At 40.7% G+C, this 21,200-nt stretch overlaps 1 protein-coding gene across 5 annotated transcripts in view; it reads left to right on the top strand.

Moving 5' to 3' along the window:
• Positions 1 to 20,682, top strand: part of LOC109474534 (rap guanine nucleotide exchange factor 4-like) — a 71,744-nt gene extending 51,062 nt beyond the window's left edge. For 3 of the 5 annotated variants that reach the window (XM_019774853.1, XM_019774857.1, XM_019774856.1), the window contains 22 exons: positions 1,923 to 1,983; positions 3,289 to 3,365; positions 4,729 to 4,875; positions 5,294 to 5,403; positions 5,609 to 5,703; positions 6,129 to 6,210; positions 7,310 to 7,460; positions 7,708 to 7,802; positions 8,446 to 8,517; positions 9,395 to 9,446; positions 9,717 to 9,813; positions 10,213 to 10,359; positions 10,749 to 10,846; positions 11,950 to 12,075; positions 12,397 to 12,575; positions 13,002 to 13,092; positions 13,377 to 13,427; positions 13,616 to 13,703; positions 14,042 to 14,106; positions 14,321 to 14,375; positions 15,859 to 15,913; positions 19,647 to 20,682. In XM_019774853.1, coding sequence (XP_019630412.1) covers positions 1,923 to 1,983; positions 3,289 to 3,365; positions 4,729 to 4,875; positions 5,294 to 5,403; positions 5,609 to 5,703; positions 6,129 to 6,210; positions 7,310 to 7,460; positions 7,708 to 7,802; positions 8,446 to 8,517; positions 9,395 to 9,446; positions 9,717 to 9,813; positions 10,213 to 10,359; positions 10,749 to 10,846; positions 11,950 to 12,075; positions 12,397 to 12,575; positions 13,002 to 13,092; positions 13,377 to 13,427; positions 13,616 to 13,703; positions 14,042 to 14,106; positions 14,321 to 14,375; positions 15,859 to 15,913; positions 19,647 to 19,719 — 2,067 coding nt within the window. In that variant the 3' untranslated portion in view covers positions 19,720 to 20,682. The remainder of the gene's footprint in view (positions 1 to 1,922; positions 1,984 to 3,288; positions 3,366 to 4,728; positions 4,876 to 5,293; positions 5,404 to 5,608; positions 5,704 to 6,128; positions 6,211 to 7,309; positions 7,461 to 7,707; positions 7,803 to 8,445; positions 8,518 to 9,394; positions 9,447 to 9,716; positions 9,814 to 10,212; positions 10,360 to 10,748; positions 10,847 to 11,949; positions 12,076 to 12,396; positions 12,576 to 13,001; positions 13,093 to 13,376; positions 13,428 to 13,615; positions 13,704 to 14,041; positions 14,107 to 14,320; positions 14,376 to 15,858; positions 15,914 to 19,646) is intronic. The other 2 variants (XM_019774854.1, XM_019774855.1) reach the window with 2 other exon arrangements.
• The last annotated feature ends 518 nt before the right edge of the window (positions 20,683 to 21,200 follow it).

Here is a 21,200-nt window from a genome sequence, read left to right as displayed (position 1 = left end):
GCATGGATGTGTGAATGCTGTTCAGCACCAGGGACAGGCATGGATGTGTGAATGCTGTTCAGGGACAGGCATGGATGTGTGAATTTTGTTCAGCACCAGGGACAGGCGTGAGTGTGTGAATGTTGTTCAGCACCAGGGACAGGGATGGTTGTGTGAATGTTATAAAGGACAGATAAATTGTTTTTGTGCTAGCTATGCAGATATGCTTCCGTCACAGGTGACATCTCTTTTATCTTGACCCAAATGTCAATTGATGACTTACATAAGCTGCCGTCCATATAACTATATGACCAGTAGGCATGGTAAGTTTCCTTGGCGTAATAGTGCTCATGTCTTTGAAACCCCCTCCCACGCACTAGGTTTCATGCAGTGACAGAACATGTCACATAAGTAGCGTCTAAACTTTCTTGGGACCATCTAGCTCAAGTGCCTAGTAGTGGTCATTTGACTTTGCGTTGAGCAACACAGTTTTTAAAAAAGCAAAAGCAAATGTCACAGTTTCTCTCTCATTTCCTCAAATTAGACTAATCAATAGACCTATCATGATATGACGTGTTTTAGTTTTGATGTATGCTTTCTATTTCCTGCTGCCAAATGCCCTAAGGCATCTCGTCATTTTCATCCTACCTAATATCCGTTCGTTGTTAATGCACGAAGAGCGACTTGAAGATGAAATAAAACGACACATCTTCGCTGTTCTTAGGTAGCAAAATCCTTTGATATGTGTTTTATCTAACTCAAGCTGTCCCAATATAAGGTAACCTGTTGAGTCTTAACTTTTTTCTTAGTGGTACGGTTTTTATATTTTGTATTCATTCTATCTTTCCTCCTCTGCCATTAAATAGCTGTTGTATCTTAGTATTTTCTCAGAAAATGTCCCAATGATGCCTCTAAAACTGCTTGGTTGTTGGATCAAAAGAGTTGCTTACATACATGACAGCTAGATTTAAGGCTGCAGTATTAAAAGGTCACGTGCGTAGATCAAAAGAGTCACTAAATCCCCACTCGAACACATCATACGATGCAGCTACGGTGTTTTTATCCCCGCAACTGTCGTACGGTACAACAGATTTGAGAAGAAACGGCTTTACTGACCTGACAGTTAGATTTAAACCTGCTGAATTGAAAGGTCATGTGTGACAAGTTGAAGTCAGAAAATCCTCTGTCATGTTTGTTCTTGAACCCAGACCGTTATATGGGAGTAATGTTATACTCTGTACACATGCTACAATGTCAGGCCACCCTGCACCAGATTTCTGTGAGGGCAGGTTGACTTCAAACCAGTCAGAAATTTCCACCGGGCTTACGTAAATGCGCAGGTGTAGAATCACTCGTCCAATGAGAGAGCGCCTTCAGTCATGTTAATTTTGTTAAGTACCGATGGTTCGGAAGCCTCTAGACATTTTTACTTCACCATGCTCCGCTCAAACAAGACTATTGCGAAGCTCCTCGATCAAAGCAAGCTACTGGGAAAGACTTGTTCTTCGGTGGGTAGTGTCGAGATTTTACACAACACTGGCAAAGGAGAACATGCTACACCAGTCTTGTTGGAGACTAAATTTTCCTGTTTCTGACAAAGACATAAGCTGCAGTTGCATATATTTTGTTTTGTTGCAAACTGTTAGGATTATCTGTTGTACATGATAAGTGTCAAACACTAAGATGGTTTGTTATGTATTCCATTGCAATTCTAGTTTTGTGAAAGGCTGACATTCTGACTTTGACTCCATTTCCAGTTATTCATAATCTTTAGTCACCCATATGCCGTATTCTCTTAAGGCTGCTTTTCTACCAGGTGGCAATTGCTGGTTGTAGCATCTCAGTTAAAAGAGGGTGTAATGTTTCCTTTTCACTTTCAGTATCTCTCACACTCCTTGAAATAATCTTCTTGTTTAATAAGTCATATTTTCCCTTGTTTGCAGGTGAAGAGAGAGCTAGCCAGTGTCTTGAAGTTCGAATCCCACGCCCGAGCTGGTACCATACGTGAGTTACCGTTCCTTTTTTGATGGTTGGTTTTCCCTTGGTTCGTCCGTCATTCGATGGATACATTACCATGTAAATGAAAGCTAAGCAGATGTCAGGAGAGAAAGAAAACCTGAGCAGATGATACAAGAAGTGATGCAATTCTTTACTGCATGTAACTGCTAATAAACTCTTGCAAAATATATTCTCTTCTCCGTTAGAAAGAGCTCATAGTACATTACAACTGTACATCTAAGTCTAGTCTTATTAGCATTAGTTCATTTCAAGACATCCAGGGGACCAATTATTTGAGTCACATATACATGTTGTGGCAAGAAGTCATAAGCTCTTAGGAAGATGTCTGATAGGCAACATTAGCAGGTGAGAGACTTTACTGGTTGCATAAAAGAAAACTCCAATATACTTCAAGTTGGTTTGTAGATGTTTGATATCAGTACCTGATGTCGTTTTGTCCTTGTTTGAATTTAGCTTTGAACACTGTTCAATTATGAAAAGGCTTTTTCTTCCCCAGAGACTTTCCCAGCAACTTCAATATTTCTTACTTATCCATCGTCACGGAGGGAAAACGATTGAATCATGGCGGCTTTTCCATTCCAAGTAAAATCAGATAAGCCTCAAAGCACGCCTTCCTAGCCCAGAGGTATAACTTGCCTCACAGACGAACTGAGTGTCTGATACTATAATCACAGGCTCCAAACCTACAAGCCATTACAATAAAGTCTTCTTCAAATAAAAGACTTATTTTCCACACGGCAAAATGTCTTCCCTGTCACTTTCATGTCAAGGTGACCTTCCACTAGGGGGCCTGTGATTGGATAAGACAACAGTTCCCTGCCAGGTTGAAGCGTTACCATGGCGAAACACCTGCGTACATCTACGCACGAGCCCTTATACACAATAACTGTCTATAAAAAGACCTTGGAGGTGTAGTGGGAGATGCAAGAATAAACGATGTAAAGGGTTTTATACAGGAGCATCTGTGTTCAGCTTTTAGTAGTCTACTAGTACTAGTAAGATGGCTAGCATGGCTGTATCGCACTGTACTCAAGGTATTTCTTTGTCTTTCGAACATCTTGATTTTTCTGTGATATTGTCTTTTTCGTGGTGAGTTATGAAATGAGGGTATCATAGGTGAGGTTTTATTGTTATGATATTAGCCCCTTTCCTGTAGCACACAAGTCGGGTGAACAACAATAGCAACTGTTAGCCAGGATTCAAACTCAACAAATTCACAACAACAACTCCAAATCCATTACAGAGTAGTAAAATATTTTATTTGTTAACGTTTTTCTTGTTTTCCTGCAGTGTTTAACCAGGGAGATGAGGGGACCTCCTGGTACATCATCCTGAAAGGTTCTGTCAACGTCGTCATCTATGGAAAGGTAAGACCAGAAAGATTGGATATCCTTTCCTTTTTTTGTATCTCTGTATTGGCATATGTTGTCATGGGTGCTTACAGATAGCATGCTTTTGACTAACCAACCCTTGCAAATTAGTCAGAAAGCTCCTGTTATTCAGAATAGTGTTGTCTGTCCTCGGGCCTGGGAGTGCAAGTGCCGGAGAGATCTACCCGTAGCTCCCCTTCCCTGTTGAGGGTGGGGTTGTACATTCTTTCATATATTGCCTCTTTAACACCCCGTTCCCACCAGCGTGTTTTGCGGTCTAAGATATCTGTGGACTCGAGTTTGAAAGAGTGACCCTGGTTGTGTTGTAGGTGGTGGAAAATACTAAGCTGAAGAGTAGCCGTTGGCACTAGGTCTGCAATGTTCTATCTATCATGTAGTACATGTATGTTTGGGGAGAAAGCCTGTCACACCCCGCAAGGCGTTGCCAAAAACTATGCCACCCGTTGCGGCTAATTAACCAGTATACAGATTGCGGGCATTGTGCGGAGGGTGCCCTTTGTCTACTTTGATTGACGCGGCCACATGCCCTATTACACGCCCTGTTAGAGTCACCCTTTTAGCCTAGGCAACCTGGGAGTATCGCTGTACTTCAGTGGTTGCTACCACAGATTTGTTTTGTATATGGGATTAGATACTCCCGTGCAAAGGATTAAAAACAAAGGGACCACCGTATTTTGTGTGTGTAACCTTAATCCTTAATCAGTACAGTTCACGTGGCTGGGATGAAGATATAATGTCACATATAGAGCTTTGTTCTTTGTTGCTCACATGTGTTGTGTCCCTAGAGTTGAACCTGGAATCCACTGGCCCTTTGTTGTATGGTAGAACCTATGGGGACTGCCTTTGGCAGGACACAGCATGCTTTTAGTCTAGCAGGCAGTTGTTGTGTATGTCTACACGTACTGTGGAAGGAGAATTCTAAACATGTTTCTTACAATATTGTCTGGCAAAGACTGTATAGCTAAGGTAGGTGGCAAACCATGCTGTAATGATAGATGTGTTTTCTTTTTGGTTTGTTTATGGGTTACAATGCATTATTAGAAATTGAGTCATTGTTCACGAGAAGAGTAGTAATAGCCATTGTTTCAGTTCTTTAAAATTCCAGTACTGATGGATTTTGTGCACTAAAAAACACTGTTTGGGGTCCTCAAATTATGTTGTTTTTTTGTACACTTATAGCAGAATTTGATGTATTTCACTCTGTAATATTTGTTGTGTTGTATATAGGACAACCCAAACACATGCATACCACATGCAAATGTTCAGCCTAATTGTCTGTAGCCCAAGGACTGTGTCAGAAACTGACGTGTGTCGTGTGTTTGTACCACTTGTGATGCAGGGCGTCGTGTGCACGCTTCACGAGGGGGATGACTTCGGAAAGCTCGCGCTGGTGAACGACGCACCGCGCGCCGCCTCTATCGTGCTACGGGAGGACAACTGTCAGTTTCTCCGCGTGGATAAAGATGACTTCAACAGGATACTGAGAGTAAGTCAAACAACTGTTAAGAGAGAGTGGGCACATTTGCTGTATGTCTTCGTACAATTTTGATCTCGCCGTATTTTCAAGGAGCCTGTGACAGAAACAACCTCTGACAACGATCTAAAACTCTTACAGTCTTTTCTGTTAGGCATCACAATTTTTAGGGCACATATATGACTTTAAAAAGAATGCTTATTTTGCCATCATACAACATGAAATCAACTTATGATTCTGACTGGTATATCCTGACCACCACATTTATTTAACCTTCAGCCTTCTGATGTAGCCATTTGGCACCAAATTTGCATTGGTTATGGGGTTAATTATGTAGCTGGAAGAAGGTTAACAAAGTAGCAAATTTAAGGGGATCAAACTCCATACTTCTTGACATGCGAAATATTCCATTCCTTGTTTTGTTCTGAAGGACGTGGAGGCCAACACCGTGCGACTGAAGGAGCATGGGCAAGACGTCTTGGTTTTGGAGAAGATTCCAGCCAACAACCACATCGACAGCGATGAACACACTCACTTCAGGTTAGTGTGGTCTACCACCAAATGTAGGAATTGCAAGACTTTCTTATTAATCACACTTTTTCTTGCAAATATTCATTTAGTTGATATGCAGTCAAAGATGTTGATAGTGAACTCTTAAAGGACAAGAAGGACCCAGGGTTGTCCCCTTTAAAGATATTATCTCCTGTCACAGCAAAGATTCCATTGGATACATGTGTCTCTGTAGATACTCGGTGATGGCGGGGACGCCAGAGAAAATGCTGGAACACCTGTTGGAGACCCGGGTGGACAGCAGATGGAACGATGAGCCCACAGTCAACGGTGAGAGACCTTAATTTGTTCTTTCAGTTGTTTACTGGTATTTATTTGCGCATAAATATTACATTTTAACAATGACAGTGACAAGAATATAATAAAAAAGAACTTGCAGGGACGGCCATCACCCAAAAATTTTGCTTGAATAAAGTTTATAGAATATTCACATACTAATTAGATAGACACATTCTTTAGATAAACTTGATTGCAAAACCATTGTGATCTTGTAAGGTGCAACGTTGAAGGTGCAACGTTGCGCACATGCTAACATAACAGTTGTTACATTAACAACATGAGCTGGTGTGTTGAATGGATTTCTAAGGTATAGTAACTGTTGTATATTGTAGATGTCTTCTTCTGTGTTTAAAAACTGCTTCTGTAAAAGAAATAAAGAATTGCTGTTAAACAAATCATTCTTGTGTGTTTTCCAGCAGACACATTCATGGAGGACTTTCTGCTGACTCACAGTGTGTTCATGCCCTGTAACCAGCTGTGTCCTGCACTCATGGCCTAATATCCTTTCATGTGAGACACAGGAGAAGTTACACTATCAAGAATTTTTTTGTGTGGCTCTAATGCCTTAATACTTTCTAGGGACATCAAAAGCTAGAAATTGGGCCTTGCTGCATGTAAAGCCCCTGTCACGCATAGGAAAATGTGGCCTTCTAAACACTAGCCGAACTCCCCTCATGCAGCCATGGTTAGGATCAGTAGGAGTAGGTTGGGAAGAAGGCTGGACAGTGTTGAGCCAGTCAGATCAGGTTGAGCATGCAACATGTAGAGATAGAGACTGTAATATCTGTGCAGCTACTGAAGTGAAGAAATAATTGTATACTTAAGAAACAAAAGTGAATTCATCTAAAGCTACAATGTACCTAGCACGGTGGTCATTATATTACACAGCTGGGTTTGTTAATGTGCTATTTTTCAAAGACTCCAGTGACTGACAAGATGTTTGTTTTTTGGAAGACAGCTGTTTGAGACTGCAGAAAAACACTTGAGATATCTCTGTCTAGTAATTGGGGAAATTTTACAGTCTCACACTTCAAAGGACAACCTGTCAGGTAGTGTCAAGAAAAAGAAGCTGTTTGTTCGAGAAATAATTGCTCTTCAGGACCTGCAGTTCATTATTGGGAAATATCTGAATTTTGTCTTTTGTCACACTCACACAAGGTTCAAAATTAATTGGCTGTTAAGTGGCCTTCTTTGAATTCATCTATTTGTGAAGAATTCAAGAATAAAGACTTGACAAAGAGCTCAGAATGATCAGTCTTCCAGTCACACAAAGCATGTACATATACATATGCTAGTACATTTTGTACATTCGCATGTACTAAAGTTACTGTACATGCATGCACATACACATGTATACCCAGGTATTAGGTGTGCAACTCTATCTTCAGGCATCCTGGGAGAGACACAAATGTTACCACCGACAAGAGCCAAAAAGATAACACTGGTTAACATTCAAATAATGACCACTAGTATTGAACATTCAGTGCATATCATGTTTTGGTCAGGTACTAACCAAAAACACAACATTGTTTTTGAAGGCCCCAGTGGAAGTTCTTAGTTCAATGTCATTGTTAGTCAGTTCCTTGACCGGTCCCACCTATCATGCGGAGGTCCGAACAGGGCCGGATCAGGAGCTGGTGGACTACGCGCTGGCCAACAAGAAGCGAGTCCTGCACATGGTACAGCAGTGGAGCAGGATCGTCGGGGACGCTTTCATCGAGAGCAAGACAATCAAAGCATTCTTGGAGGTACTGTACAGATCTCAAATAATCTCGTGCATTTCTCAATTAAAATGCGTACAAAAGCTGTGCAATTCTTCTTTGATTCACACTCATTTCTCGTGTAAAATGCTTGTGTATGTCGTTGTCAATGAATGTGTAATAGTGTGTGGTTATGTGTTACGTGTGTACATGTATGTGTGGTGGGTTCTTTTGAATTTTTTAAATCAAGCATCAAGGAATGTTTTTACAGCAATGTCTTGACTGTTTCTTGCAGGAATTGTGCTTAGCCGTATCAGAAGACTGTCAGACGTGGCCAGAGCTGAAGGAAGATCTTGCCGCCTTGGAGAAACTGATGAGCAGCATACCCGAGTAAGAACCTCCTTAACGCTTCAACTGTATGACACCATGACCATGGCTTAAACTGCATTGTCTTTGTACTATTTGCATTGTACACGATCTCCGCTTTCTAAAAAATGTATAGTTTTAATAATCTATCATCACTGTAAACCAAGGACAAGTTCCAGAACAGTATGGAGGCCATTTTGCCCAATTGCCTCATTTTACCTCTGATTACTGATCATCAGAAGCAGGGTGTGTTTTCATCCAGTAGCAGAAAGGTTAAAACATTCATCAACTCCTCACAGAATGTCTTCAAATGTGTCTTAGTATACTTGGCATACAGAAACTCTACATAAGGACCAGCAGGCCATTGATATGCCGTCAAACCTGTACAAGTGCCCACCTTGGCATCAGGACCTCCTGGCCATTGCAATCACTTTTTTACTGGTCCCTTATATGATCTTCCTCACCCAATCAGACAAAAATCCTGTCTACTGAGACCATTTTCTTTAAGGCCCTTGATGAGTGGTTACCACAGATCACAAGTTTTACTGTATTCACGGTCGCACGATGTGTTACAATGGTCGCACATGTACCTGCACCGAATGATTGCCGTCCAGATCACATCACTTGTTTGTGAACGCACCCTTTTGTGTTGCTTGTTATGACGTAGGCCGGATGGCGATCTTCCTGTGTTCCTGTCACTCACTCCTTCCTCCATATTGGTGCCTACTATAGGGTGGAGGTATGTTTAGCTGCACATGTACACTTCTCATGCATGTCACTGGCTGCGGGACAGTGTTTCTCTTCTGTGTGAAGTCCCTCGATATGTGTTGCTTTGCATGCGTATGCGATGCCTGCAAATTTTGACTCTAGGAACTCTAAGACCGGGCAAAATCCTGACGGTATGAAAACTGTGTACACACGCGAGCATACGAAAACTGCATACGTCCAATTGTTCCTACATGTAAATTGGCCTACTCTCACGGTAACATATGTTCTTGATGTATGTCAAAGCAGGCCAATCTACATGCAAAACAAATTTGACGTACACAGTGTTTGTGCTCATGTGTGTACACAGGTTTTGTACCATCAAGATTTTACTTTATTCATTTTGACCCAGATGAAATTGCAATGCGTAGTTCAGTGCACTTGTTGAGCACATTGAATGCATACCAAGAAGTGCATGGTCAACATTGCAATGTACGAAGAGTATCTGTCTTGCATTTGCAGAGCATGGCTAATACGTGATCAGCATGTTGTCCTGAATGTTGCATGCACATCCTTGTATGTTATGAATCCAATGCACGAATCACTTGCATGTGCACAAACAAATTCTAGTGGCAACCCTAGCCTAGTGGTTATCCTATGAGACTCAGGACATAGAGGATCTGGGTTCGAATCCTAGCAGGATAGTAGTAGTGTCCTTTACTTGACTCCCTTGTTTCAGATGAAAATTAGTACCAGTTTAGACTGGTGGCTGGTGTCGCCTCTACTTTCTATCATGCCAGTCTCTAGAAACAGTGGTATAAAATGCTCTGTCCCTTACTATAGCCGTAAAAGGGGAATATGAAGCCATTATATATTGTACATGACATTGTATATCATCCCATTTGTTGCAGGGATAATTCCAATGGTGATGCCAAACCTGTGTCAACTCTCAGGAAAGTAAGGGTAAGCATGGGATCTTTGAAATATAGACAGATTCTTTATTGACACAACAAAAAAGTACAGAGACTTTTGTATGGTCTTCTACAACTTAACTAAAGATCTAACAAAAGCTAAATACATGTGTGGATAATGTCATCTTACGTACAGAGTATATGAGTTGCTCTTAAATCTGATTCAACACAAATTTGTTACAATGTTGTCCCAGGCCTAACCTCTGCTTGGAAAGTTTTATTACGGAAATGGAGTTTGTTGTTTTTGTTTGCCACTCCTCAGTCCCGTGCCTCCATCTCCGGAACTCTGCGCCGACTTCCCAAGGAGCTGTCTGAGGAAAAACAAACACGCAGGAGAAGAATAAAACCTTCTGATGAAAGTAGGCATCACACCTGTAGCATGTAGCATGCAAAATATGGACTATTCATAAATCTAACAATTCGGCAGGCTGGTAGGGCTACCCGGTAGTTTGTTAGAGTTCCTAAGGGACCGTCCGTGTTATCAGTGTGCATTACAGTGTGTTATTTGTGTGCATTATTCCACGCAAAGGCGTTTCAGCACCAAGGACAGGGAACATGTGCATTGAGATCAATGAAATACAGTAGTGACAGTTTGGTGACATAGCTGTTAAGTAAATAAAAACACTTCTAGCAGGAGGAAATTTTGTAGAAGGGAAAGGAGGTTTTCATATGATGACAGTAGTTACATTGAAAATCCATCTTTCCAAAAAAGCACTGCAAACATGGACATTAAATGGATGCTTCTTTCTTTGTTGCAGATATTTTTAAGGTGTACTTTGCTGACCACACGTACAGCACCCTTCGCCTGGCCATCTCAGCATCAGCCGAGGAAACAGTACAGAGCACAGCAGAGAAACTCTGTCTGGGCGAGGACCTGGTGTTGTGTGAGGTTAAGTCCACTGGAGGTTAGTTAATGAGTCTAGTTATTGATTATTGATAGTTAGTGAAATTGGTTTTGATTACCATAGTATTAGTTAACATGTCTGGGGGAGGACTTGGTTCTGTGTGAGGTCAAGTCCACTGGTGGTTAGTTAATTAGTTTGGTTATTAACTAGTAATGAGTTTTATTAACTAGTGATAGTTAGTGTAGCTGGGGAGGACCTGGTTTGGCATTAAGTCATTCTGGTTATTCCTTTGTGTTAAGAGCATATCTACCATGTATATAAATAAACGTGTAGCTTGGTTTAGTGTTTGTACGTGTAACACGACTCTAGGAAGACTAGTATGTATAGATATTCTGTACAAACTAATGGAGTTCGATCAAATAAACAAGTGTGCACATTTGTCCCTACAGAAAGAGTTGTGTTGAAGGAGTCAGACGTTTCCGTGACAACGGGGCTCAGTCTCAACGGCAGACTGTTCATCGCGCCCAGGGAACATCTCGACTCGCTGGTGAGTGTTCTACCCAAAATCAATTCTCCTGTAAGACCACACCAATCTGTTTCTTAAGTTTAAAGAACTAATAAACATTAAAACAGGGTCTGAAGGGAAGCTTGTTCCTTTTTTTCATACATTTTCAGACAGTGAATATACATTGCAGTCAGTCAGTGCCTATTTTCATCTTGTCCTCTTATATAACGTAAACTTAAAATGTCTGAGACCCAAGCAAATAAACTGATCCAAGAAGATATGGGGCCATATATCAGCGGAAATACCAGACTTGACAGTTATAGCTAAATTTATACATATTAGTTGCCTTTTGGATACGGTCTTGCCTGTTGATTCCACTTTGTTAACAAAAGACCTGCTTGGAGATCAAGAAATAACAACTGTGCACTTTCCAACATTCCAACAGAGATTTAATGTCTGAAGGAGCCATCCTTGTAACAGTTAACATAATGGGTTTGACCTTCTGAAGGCTTTGTGTCTTTTTGTCAACCTAAGATGTGACATTTGCTGTGACATTTCAGTTATCTATGTTTCAAGCTGTTTGATAGTTGGTAAAGTCCCAGGTTAGGATGTCTTGCCCCAGAGCTGGGCATTGGTTACCTCCGTCTTTGGAGGTCTTGTTTTTGCTGTTTTTGTCTGCTTGCCTGTCTGACTATACACGTAGTTACTTAGATACAGTAGATTCACTAGGAGTGAGGGGGAAATGGTGTAACCACAGACTGGCTAGGAAGTTGAATTGGAGGTGAAAATGGTCTCCCTACAGGCTGGGAGGAAGTGACAGTGGAGTATGTACAGATCAGTGAGAAATTCATAATCCACTTAACACATATTTTCCCCCCTCAGTTAGATCTAGAGGGATCCTGGGCCCTACTAGGGTTTGGGTTGGCATTATGAAGGGCATCCAGCCGTAAAAAATCTTGCTTCAAAAAAAGACTTGTACTTAATGCAAACACATCTAACCCTCAGTTTTGGGGAGAAAAAGACGTTAAACTGGATAGAGACAGAGAGAGATTCGAGTGAAGGTGACTTCACAAATGTGACTGTCTATGTATGCTCTGCTTAACTCTGTGACAGTCCTGACTTTTCTGCCTAACTCTGTCACCCAGACGCCACTGCCGGAGCAGGAGGGTCCCAAACAGAGCACGTGTGCCACCATCGAGCTGATGAGCTCCAGAGAGATGGCCTACCAGATGACTCTGTACGACTGGGAACTCTTCAACTGTGTACATGAAGTAAGGAGGGTTTATACAGTACAGAATGATCTTGAATAATTCCCCTCACGTTTTACACATGATTTTAATTTATATGTTTCTTGTGCACATAAGTTGCATTTAAACCATGATTGAAATAGGCTATCTAATGTTTCTACACAAATTATACTGAAGGGTTCGACCTCCTTGTTGGAGGCAGTGGCTAATAAATAGTGGTTGTACAGTAACATGATGTTTAAGTTAAAACACCCCTATCTTGATAGACTTGTGGAATAGGTCATTGATTTTGTTGGCTTTTGTGGGTGTGTGCTTGAATGTGTGTTTTACTTTCCCCCGCCACAGAACGAACTCATCTACCACATTTTCGGGCGGCACAAGTTCGGGAAGATCACGTCGAACCTTGACCTTCTGCTGCGCCGTTTCAACGAGGTCCAGTTCTGGGTGGTGACGGAGATGTGCCTTACGCCGCAGGTCGGCAAGAGGGTGCAGCTACTCAGGAAGTTCATCAAGATAGCTGCATAGTAAGTATACAGTCCGGCGTAGAAGAGCCACCTGGTGATTTGTAGGCAAAGTGCATCTAGGTTTAATAGATAAGAGTTGTGTAGAGTCTTACTGATGCATTAGTCCATGGGACAGGTTCGTAATCCAGAATAATGTAGAAGTGCCATCTAGTGACTTGTATGCAGAGGACAAGAGATTATACATTTATTTGGACAAGTGGATGTGATAATTATTGGCAGCCCCTTGCAAAGGCAACTGTGATTGGTCCATTATCAGAAAATTTTTGGAGCAATCATGTTTTTTTTTGGTAACTTTGCATAATAATGAGTTTCAGTGAATTTGAATGCCTTTAGGATTTTAAGTACACTAGATAGATACAGTAGACGTTTGTCAGTAATTTCAAACTTTTAATTTCAAACCTTGTCTGTCCTGTGTTTATCCTTCAGCTGTAAGGAGTACCAGAACCTGAACGCTTTCTTCGCTATCATCATGGGACTGGGCAACATCGCAGTCAGTCGGCTCTCACAAACTTGGGAGGTACGAAAGCATCTTTTTTTCATGAGTGAATCCCAGCTGTTGTCGTTCTTCTGATATGCATGCTACAGTTTTCACTTTTGGGAAGGGTCGCAGTTCTTACATGTAGGACAGGACACTAAGCCGTGTAGGTCCACGGTTTCTTGTGCTTTTCAAAAAGAGCTACTGCAACAATACAGTACTGTTCAATACTGTAAATACTATGCATAGCGTCTGTCTTCTGTCTAAGACTGTCTCTAAAAGCCTAGTCTCACTGTTGTTTTAAAATCTCTTGTCTTATCTTACAGAGACTGCCCAATAAGTTCAAAAGAATGTTTGCTGAGTTTGAGAGCTTCATGGTAAGTTAAATGGAATTGACCCATTTGCCAAAGATTTCATATAAAAAATGTAGTCTTCTACTACTGCTACTTCTGCTTCTTGTCTTCTCCTTGACTGAGTTGTATTGATTTTGAAATGGAATGGCTGTGAATGTCTGTCATCAGTTGTTTTTAATCTCACTTGATTTTTTTTTTTTTTTTTGTTACAGGATCCGTCCAGAAACCACCGAGTGTACAGACTAGCAATGAGCAAACTGCAGCCACCGATCATCCCATTTATACCACTTCTCATGAAAGGTGGGCTTGTTTGTTGGTTTTGGGTCTCTATTTAGAGTAGAAAAGCACATCATGTATTAGCCAGTCTATCTGGAGTCCTTATAATCAATTATTTTATACAATATAGATAAAATGCAATGACAATTTGAAACAACCAAGGACATGGTGGTATATATAGGATTGTACGTAATGGTCTGCTGGTGAGTGTCTTGCTTTTCCGAATGTTTGTTTGTTGTTTGTTTGTTTGTTATCCATTTATCGTCGTTTATAATCAATGTTATATTACATGTATTTCCTTTAAGCTAAATTAATGAGATTATCATCAACGTATTAAACAACATTTACATTGTACCTTACAGATATGACTTTCACCCACGAAGGCAATAAGACATACTATGACGGCCTGGTCAACTTTGAAAAGATGGTGAGTATGGTGGCAAGTCAAAAAATGTTGTTGCAGAGTAAAGAGACTTTTTTACATAACCAACAGGTTTGTTCAGCCGATGTAAAAAGAGTCTCTTCATTGAGTGACTTACAAATGTACCAATGTACGGAAATGGTGTTGTAGATTTATTTATAAGATTTTATTCTTTTGTAAATATGAAGACTGAAGTAAAATTATGATGTCCTTTTTTCAGCACATGATTTCCTCAACTATACGGACTATCAGACACTGTGGGAGTGAGCCTTTCAGTAAGTAGAACACAATCTTATTATTACAAGTTGATGAATCTAACTATGCAAATATAAGTTTCATCATTCACTTTCCTGTTGTCACTTAACTATAATCTGAAGATCCACAAATTCTTGGCTTGTCTTCACAAATTAAGTTGTTAGTTAAACACATGCCTGGCAGGGAATGAATGAATGACAACGCTCAAGGTCATCCAAGATGGATGACTTCCTATTGCTTAATCACTGCAGAGACTGTGATGTCACCAGCAGACAAAGAATAGGGCTTCATTAGCGTAACCTTTCAAGACTCCAAATTACGGTGTTGTGGCCTCCGATTGGTTTCCGCACATGTGCACACATGAGGGCTGAGGTCTAGTTCTAGGGACGGATCCTAGAAACTGTAAATACATGTGTGCCTGCAATGCCTTGGAAAATTAAATCAATGTTGTGTATCTTATATTTTTCCTGAAAAAAAAATGGGTTTGGGATTCTCTTTTTGGTTTTAAGTCACACTCACTATCCAAGCTTAGAGTATACTGCTGCAGGTGTCCCTGACACAAGGGTAGGCAGCAGTCGGCTAGACTTCACACCACACCTCCAGGCAGCCTATACAGCATGTTTACACCAGCAAGGCTACAATTCTCTGATGTCCTTCTTGATACACTCCAACAATGTAAAACTGAAATGTGGAAAAAAAACTTCAAAACATCCGTTAGACACTTTTTGTTCGAAGGCTGACAACAGCATTGCAAATTCAAGGCCATCACCTGTATTTAGTGATTAACAGATAATCAAGAAAGATTTAATTAAAAACCTTGAGCTTGATTCCTTTTTGTTCAGAGCTTGACCACGGAATTACCCAATGGTCTATTGCGTTAAATTCAAGGCTGTTGCCCGCATGTGTAGATTGAGTGAGAATACAGGATTACTGCATGTAGGAAGTAGCCAAGGCCCTGGAGTTTAACTCTTACACAATGTAGATTAAAATACTTATCCAATGTACTAATATGTAGTTGTCAACCTCGGACTCATGAACAATATCACCCACTCTTCTACCTGGAGTCCATCTTTCTGTCATTTGACTGCATTTTGCTGCTTGTGATGGACAAACTATTTGTCTGTGATGTTGGAGGGACAAAAATCAATATGTAAAGACAGGGAAATCCCCTAATCCACATTTTAGAGGTCAAGATTTTAAAATGTTCCCAGGGGAATATGCTGTAGCATCAAACATGATGACAAAAAAATGTGTAAGCAAGAAAAATACACCATTCACTGGATTTTTTGACTGAAACATGATTTTGACAGTCAACAGTATCCAATCTCATTAAATTGATGCTTTAAGAGAGTGTAACAAATGATGAGTGTTTTCAATCATTAATTATAATGATCATAATTTCAACTGTCAGTCTGTCACCAGCACTTCTTTGTGGGAAGCGAGGCCTCAAAGTCTTCACACCATAAATCATACATGTATGTCATGTACCTGTCTTCTTTCCAGATTTCGACCCCCCACCTGTCGTGAAGAACATCCAAGAAGTCCGGAACTATGTCAGGTGAGGGGCGTTTGAGTCAATGTGTGTGTGTATGTGTGCAAGAGTGTGTGTGTGTGTGTGTGTGTGTGTGTGTGTGTGTGTGTGTGTGTGTGTGTGTGTGTACATGTGCATGAGTGTGTGTACATGACAGAGAATGTGTGTGGATCTGACCAACATTTGAAAAGCAGTTAGCAACTTAATTTTGTGAACCTGCAACATCATATGGTAGCAGTTAGACTTAGGGCCTAACGTATCGTCCGACACATGAGGCAATCAGAGATGCACAGATGTTAACAGTAGACGGACATACATGTAACATGCCTGCTTTGTAGTCTGATGTTTCAGATGATCTAACACAGTGAGAAAGACCAGTGATTTGAAAAGGTTCTATAGATGTCCTTAAATTGTTTTCTTATCTTGCTCTTAACTTCTGTCTTAAGCAGCCACAATATTGTGAATGCTGTCAGATAAGACATAACATAAAAGAAGGGTGATCTTTGAAGACATGACAGCTGTCCTTGCATTGTTCATTATCTGCTAAGGACGCAAAACTGTTTGACGCACAAATGAGTCACTGAAGATGCCTATGTAATGAATGTGAATTTCCCATTGTGTAATTATTGCACAATATAGATGCAAGCTGTGCCGTCAGAAAAGTCCTTGTGGCTTTGTTTGTATGAAGTAACCGGTAAACTGCCTCTAGGCATAACATATTGTGTACTTTGGTAATCACAGGCTGCAAAAGACCAGACTGTAAGGTTTGATCTACTCTCACTTGGATGGACCCCCATTCTTATTGACTAGTGTGGTAAAGACAGCCAATACAATTTCAGATCGGCAAAGAAAAAATTCTTTTGCTATTGACATTTACCACCATTTCTTAGCACATAAGTATTTGAGATAGCCCCAAAACAACCAACATGAGACCTCACCAAACCGACTTTTCCTAACCAAAGCTTGGCGTTTCTGAAGGGTTCAAAATAGATAGGGATTCAAACCCAGGACCTTTAGATTCTGAGTCAACCAGCCTTACTACAAGGCCACTAGCCTGCATATCAGACGTTCCACCCACCACACCTGCCCCCCTCCTGTCACGTCCCGCCCTGTTTTATCCAACCCACCATTACCCCTTTGTCTCTCCCCTCTGTTAGAGGTTTGACCATTTATCCACAGATCCGTCAGCTTGGGACACTTTCCCTTTGTATCAGTAGGCTGTTATTAGGATGTGTGGTCTACCATGACTGTCGTCCGCTTTGTATGTCATAACACCAGCTGCCAATTCAACGCTTAAAACAACAACAAAGATGTGATAGACAGGTGTATTGTGAGAGAAGACCTATATTGAAGATATTTGCCCCATTGGCCAAAGGTTAGGTCACCATATAGAAAGAGTTGACAAATACTTGTAAATGTAGGAGGAGAGTACATGCAGGAGAGTGTGAATATACAAATTGCTGCTTCTGTAAATGTTATAATTATGATAGAAATATAAAATAGATGAACTTTTGTCTAACTCAAAAACCCATAAAGCAAATTGTCTTAAGATTTTTTTCATGAAACTTTCATGGTCACTTCTGTATCGTGAACCATGTAATACCATTATGAAATCATTTTTTCTTTCACAACCCCCCTGCAATTGTCGCCATGCACTGTGAAGATTACATTCCATGAAGATATCCTTTTTCCACAGGCCATGAAATTTTGCTACCCTTAAGACAAAGTTTATTACAGTTGAGTGTGCAGTTCAGTAGTGTATGGAGTGTGCAAGGAGTAAGAAGGAAAGAAACGAAAATTGCTGTACGCATGCAGGCACAAACACACGGGCCACCTCAGTTTTAGATTTCTGCATGGTTACACCTGTCTGTCACAAGCCCCGCCCACTCACCTGCAGGACAGGTAGGAACACTTCTGTGGGACTTCCCCCTCAGGCAGAACGTCCAACTGCTGCTGTTTACAACAATTCACAATAGTACATGTGTGTACCACAGTCACGTGTAGCGTCAACAGGCTGTAGGGTACTCAAACAAAACTTGAAAAGTTCTTTGCATAACAGTTACAGCAGGTACAACATATGGTACATGTATATGTAACTTATACATACCGGTACATTGCATATGGAAAATGAACTATTTCCAATATCAAACAATTCTATGAGACTTTTTCTTATCCTACTTTTGTAAATAACAGACAGGAGAAGATACCAGAGTTCTGTTGTACATTGTACCAAACAAGTTTCTCTTTCTTGTGAATATTTCGGGAGCCTGTCTGGTACCATCCTCAGGGGAGCATGTTGGCAGAACATGCTGCACATGCATGCAGGAAACCTGGATTTTTCATGGTTTTCATTAGATGTTTCGTCATCGTGGAATCATAATTTTGTTGGTTGCAGACGATATCCTTCCCGACACAGCATTTGACAGCCACAGAAGGGATGTTAATACTAAATATGCTAATATGACATTGAACGATATGTTCTGCCAAAGTGCTGACCTCCAGTACCCTGATGAAACTAATTTATGGACACTCCGTCCTGTGTCAGACTTCCAATGACCTGTAGTGACCCTTCACTAGGGTGTATTATGTCAGAAGAATTATTCACACTCCCTGACAATTTCACATTACATAATCCATAGCCTCCGTAGCAGGCTTATGGAACTGGGGTTTGGTGGTCTTCGGCTGTTTTCTGATTAGCCCAGTTCTAAAAAACCGGAGGTAATTCAACCAGGCCAGCCATGCTGTGTATGTGCAATCAGAAAATAGCACATAAAATCTCCCGAAGACCCTGAAGACCCCCAAAACCCCCAGTTTTTGGCATCCTATGGAGGCTAGTTAATCCAATCTACACCTTCCTACTGGCTCTGAGGTATTGTCTACAGGTGTCTTCAGATCCTATTGTAAACACTTGACGCTTTTGAGGTTAGAAGAGGAAAAAGTGAAGACAGAGGACAGGGAGGAAAAATCCACCTGTACTTACTCCTCAAAAGTCAACCCTGCACCACCTTTTCAAGCCAACCCCCTGGCCATTATTATTTCCCATTGTCAAAAAAAAAATGAGATTCTGGTCTGTACATGATTGTAATGTAAGTGGCCACCTGTGACTATTTCTTAATGTCCCGCTATAGACAGGTCTGGCAGTAGTTCTTTATGAAGGAAGAAGGTGGTTCACTTCAACTTGTTGTTTGGATTCACTTCAGTTCATAGACATACAAACAAGTGTGCTGGTCGAGAGTCAGGTAATACCGGATTAACCTTAATCTGCAGCCTTAAACCCACATGTGTCAGGTGTGGGTGTTAAAACATGCATGGGTCATGCACCTGAACTGTACAATAAGGGATGGAAAATGTGTTAGACTTAGAGTGAGTGAATGTTTCAGTGTGTGTGTGTGTCTGTCTGTCTGAGTGAGTGAGTGAGTGAATGTGTGAGTGAGTGAGTGAGTGAGTGAATGAATGTGTGAGTGAGTGAGTGAGTGAGTGAGTGAGTGAGTGAGTGAGTGAGTAAGTGAGTGAGTGAGTGAGTGAGTGAGTGAGTGAGTGAGTGAGTGAGTGAGTGAGTGAGTGAGTGAGTGAGTGTGGGGGCAATTTATAACTATGTTATGGGTGATTCCATCTATAGATGAAATACACACTTTCCTATGCCTAGCCTCAATTATATCTGCTGTATGCTGAGAAAACATGATTGTACTCGCACACTGAATGTCACTAGACTTCCTGTTTCAAAGCTCTTTGACAACAGTATCTTTTCCTACCCCTCCAGGAGTCTGAATGTTATTGACAACCAGCGGACGTTGACACAACTCTCACACAAGCTGGAGCCAAGAAGATCGTAGAGCATCAGTGATGACACAGCTGCAATAGATGATGGGCAAGCACCACAGTATGGCTAGCCAGACATCATCACACTTCAGGCAGACCTTCCACTGGTCAGGCCCCTAGAAGCTTGGTGACCAACACCTCTAAGTTAGGAGAATTGGGAACATCTTACCTTAGTTCTGTTAATTTATGCATCAGGAGGCCATTTTCGGCTATGTGTGACAGAGCTAGGCTTGTCACAGTGAAATATCTCTGAAGCAGTGGCAGATCATCCAGCCAGTTTTAACAGGTTTTGCCGAGGATGTGGATCATTACAACTTTGTTTGCTGGCAGAAAGTGTACCCCAAACTTTAATCTCCAAAGAGTTGTTTTAGGATCCGGGGAAGAATGAATAAGGTACAAGACTAGAAAAACATACGAAATGTTGCAAAAACATTTGTAAAGCACTAAAACTGGACTGGATCCAAACATCTATCTGCTTGGATTTTGTACCAAACTGACATTTTACTGGCATACTCTGATTTGGATGGAAGGCCTAGAAACGTGACATGTTGTATTTCAAAAATTGACAAAGCAGCCCTTTCTGGGTAATTGAAAAGAAGAAAATGATGGAAAACCATGTGCCATATTGTAAAGACTGGATATTATTTATTGTTTATTTTGTACAAATCTCAAAGAGTATTAAAGGGATAAACAGTGATGTTGAAGTGTTTCAGTTGGAATTGTTGTGAACTTTGTTGAACTCTATTTTATCTTAAGCTACATGGAAAAATGTTCTTCATGTATCCAAGTTGTATAGTTTGCTTCTGTGATGTCAAACTGCTGTTAAGCACACTTGCTGTCTTTGGAATTTCTTTTGGACCATCAGAATCACAGGTTTGATATGCCAAAGTTTTGGTATTGCTCCAGATGTGTACATACAGAGGCATTTTCCATTTTGTTTGATTCCGTAACATCTCAACAAGATGAAGTCCTTCAAGTTTGTATCACTTCAACGTTAGCATCATAGAGAGAAATTGCCAAAGTACATGTAGCATTTTTGAGCTTCTGTACTGGTATCACCTGGCCAATGTAGCCACTTTTGGTGGACCCTAAGTAATACATTATGTTCCCATGGACCCAAGCATTAAGAATACTGTCTATAGTCACCATCTTTCTACTATGGCCATTTCCTTGAAATCTATATAATGTCCTTGCTTCAAGTCTCTTAAGTGATCAGTTTGGAGAGATTTGAATTAAGAATTTCCATTTAAAATTAATGTCATCACCACAGTACCTCCTTTTACATTTTACAAGGATGATTTTTTTTTTTCAATATAATAATTAAAAAGATTGTCACAATTGTCCTTGTGCCAAAGGAGAAAACTCTTTGTTTCTTCAGCATGTTAACTAACATTCATTCATCCAGTTACACACAAAATATGACATTAAGAAAACTGTAAAACTTTCCAGCTCTAAGTACAATACAGTGAACCAATTTCTCTTCACTCATATCTGA

This window comes from Branchiostoma belcheri, unplaced genomic scaffold (genome assembly GCF_001625305.1).
Source record: "Branchiostoma belcheri isolate BF01 breed outbred unplaced genomic scaffold, Haploidv18h27 scaffold31, whole genome shotgun sequence".
NCBI classification, from domain to species: Eukaryota; Metazoa; Chordata; class Leptocardii; order Amphioxiformes; family Branchiostomatidae; genus Branchiostoma; species Branchiostoma belcheri.
The sequence above is the reverse complement of the archived record's forward strand: the minus strand, read 5'-3'. Positions and strand labels throughout refer to the sequence as shown.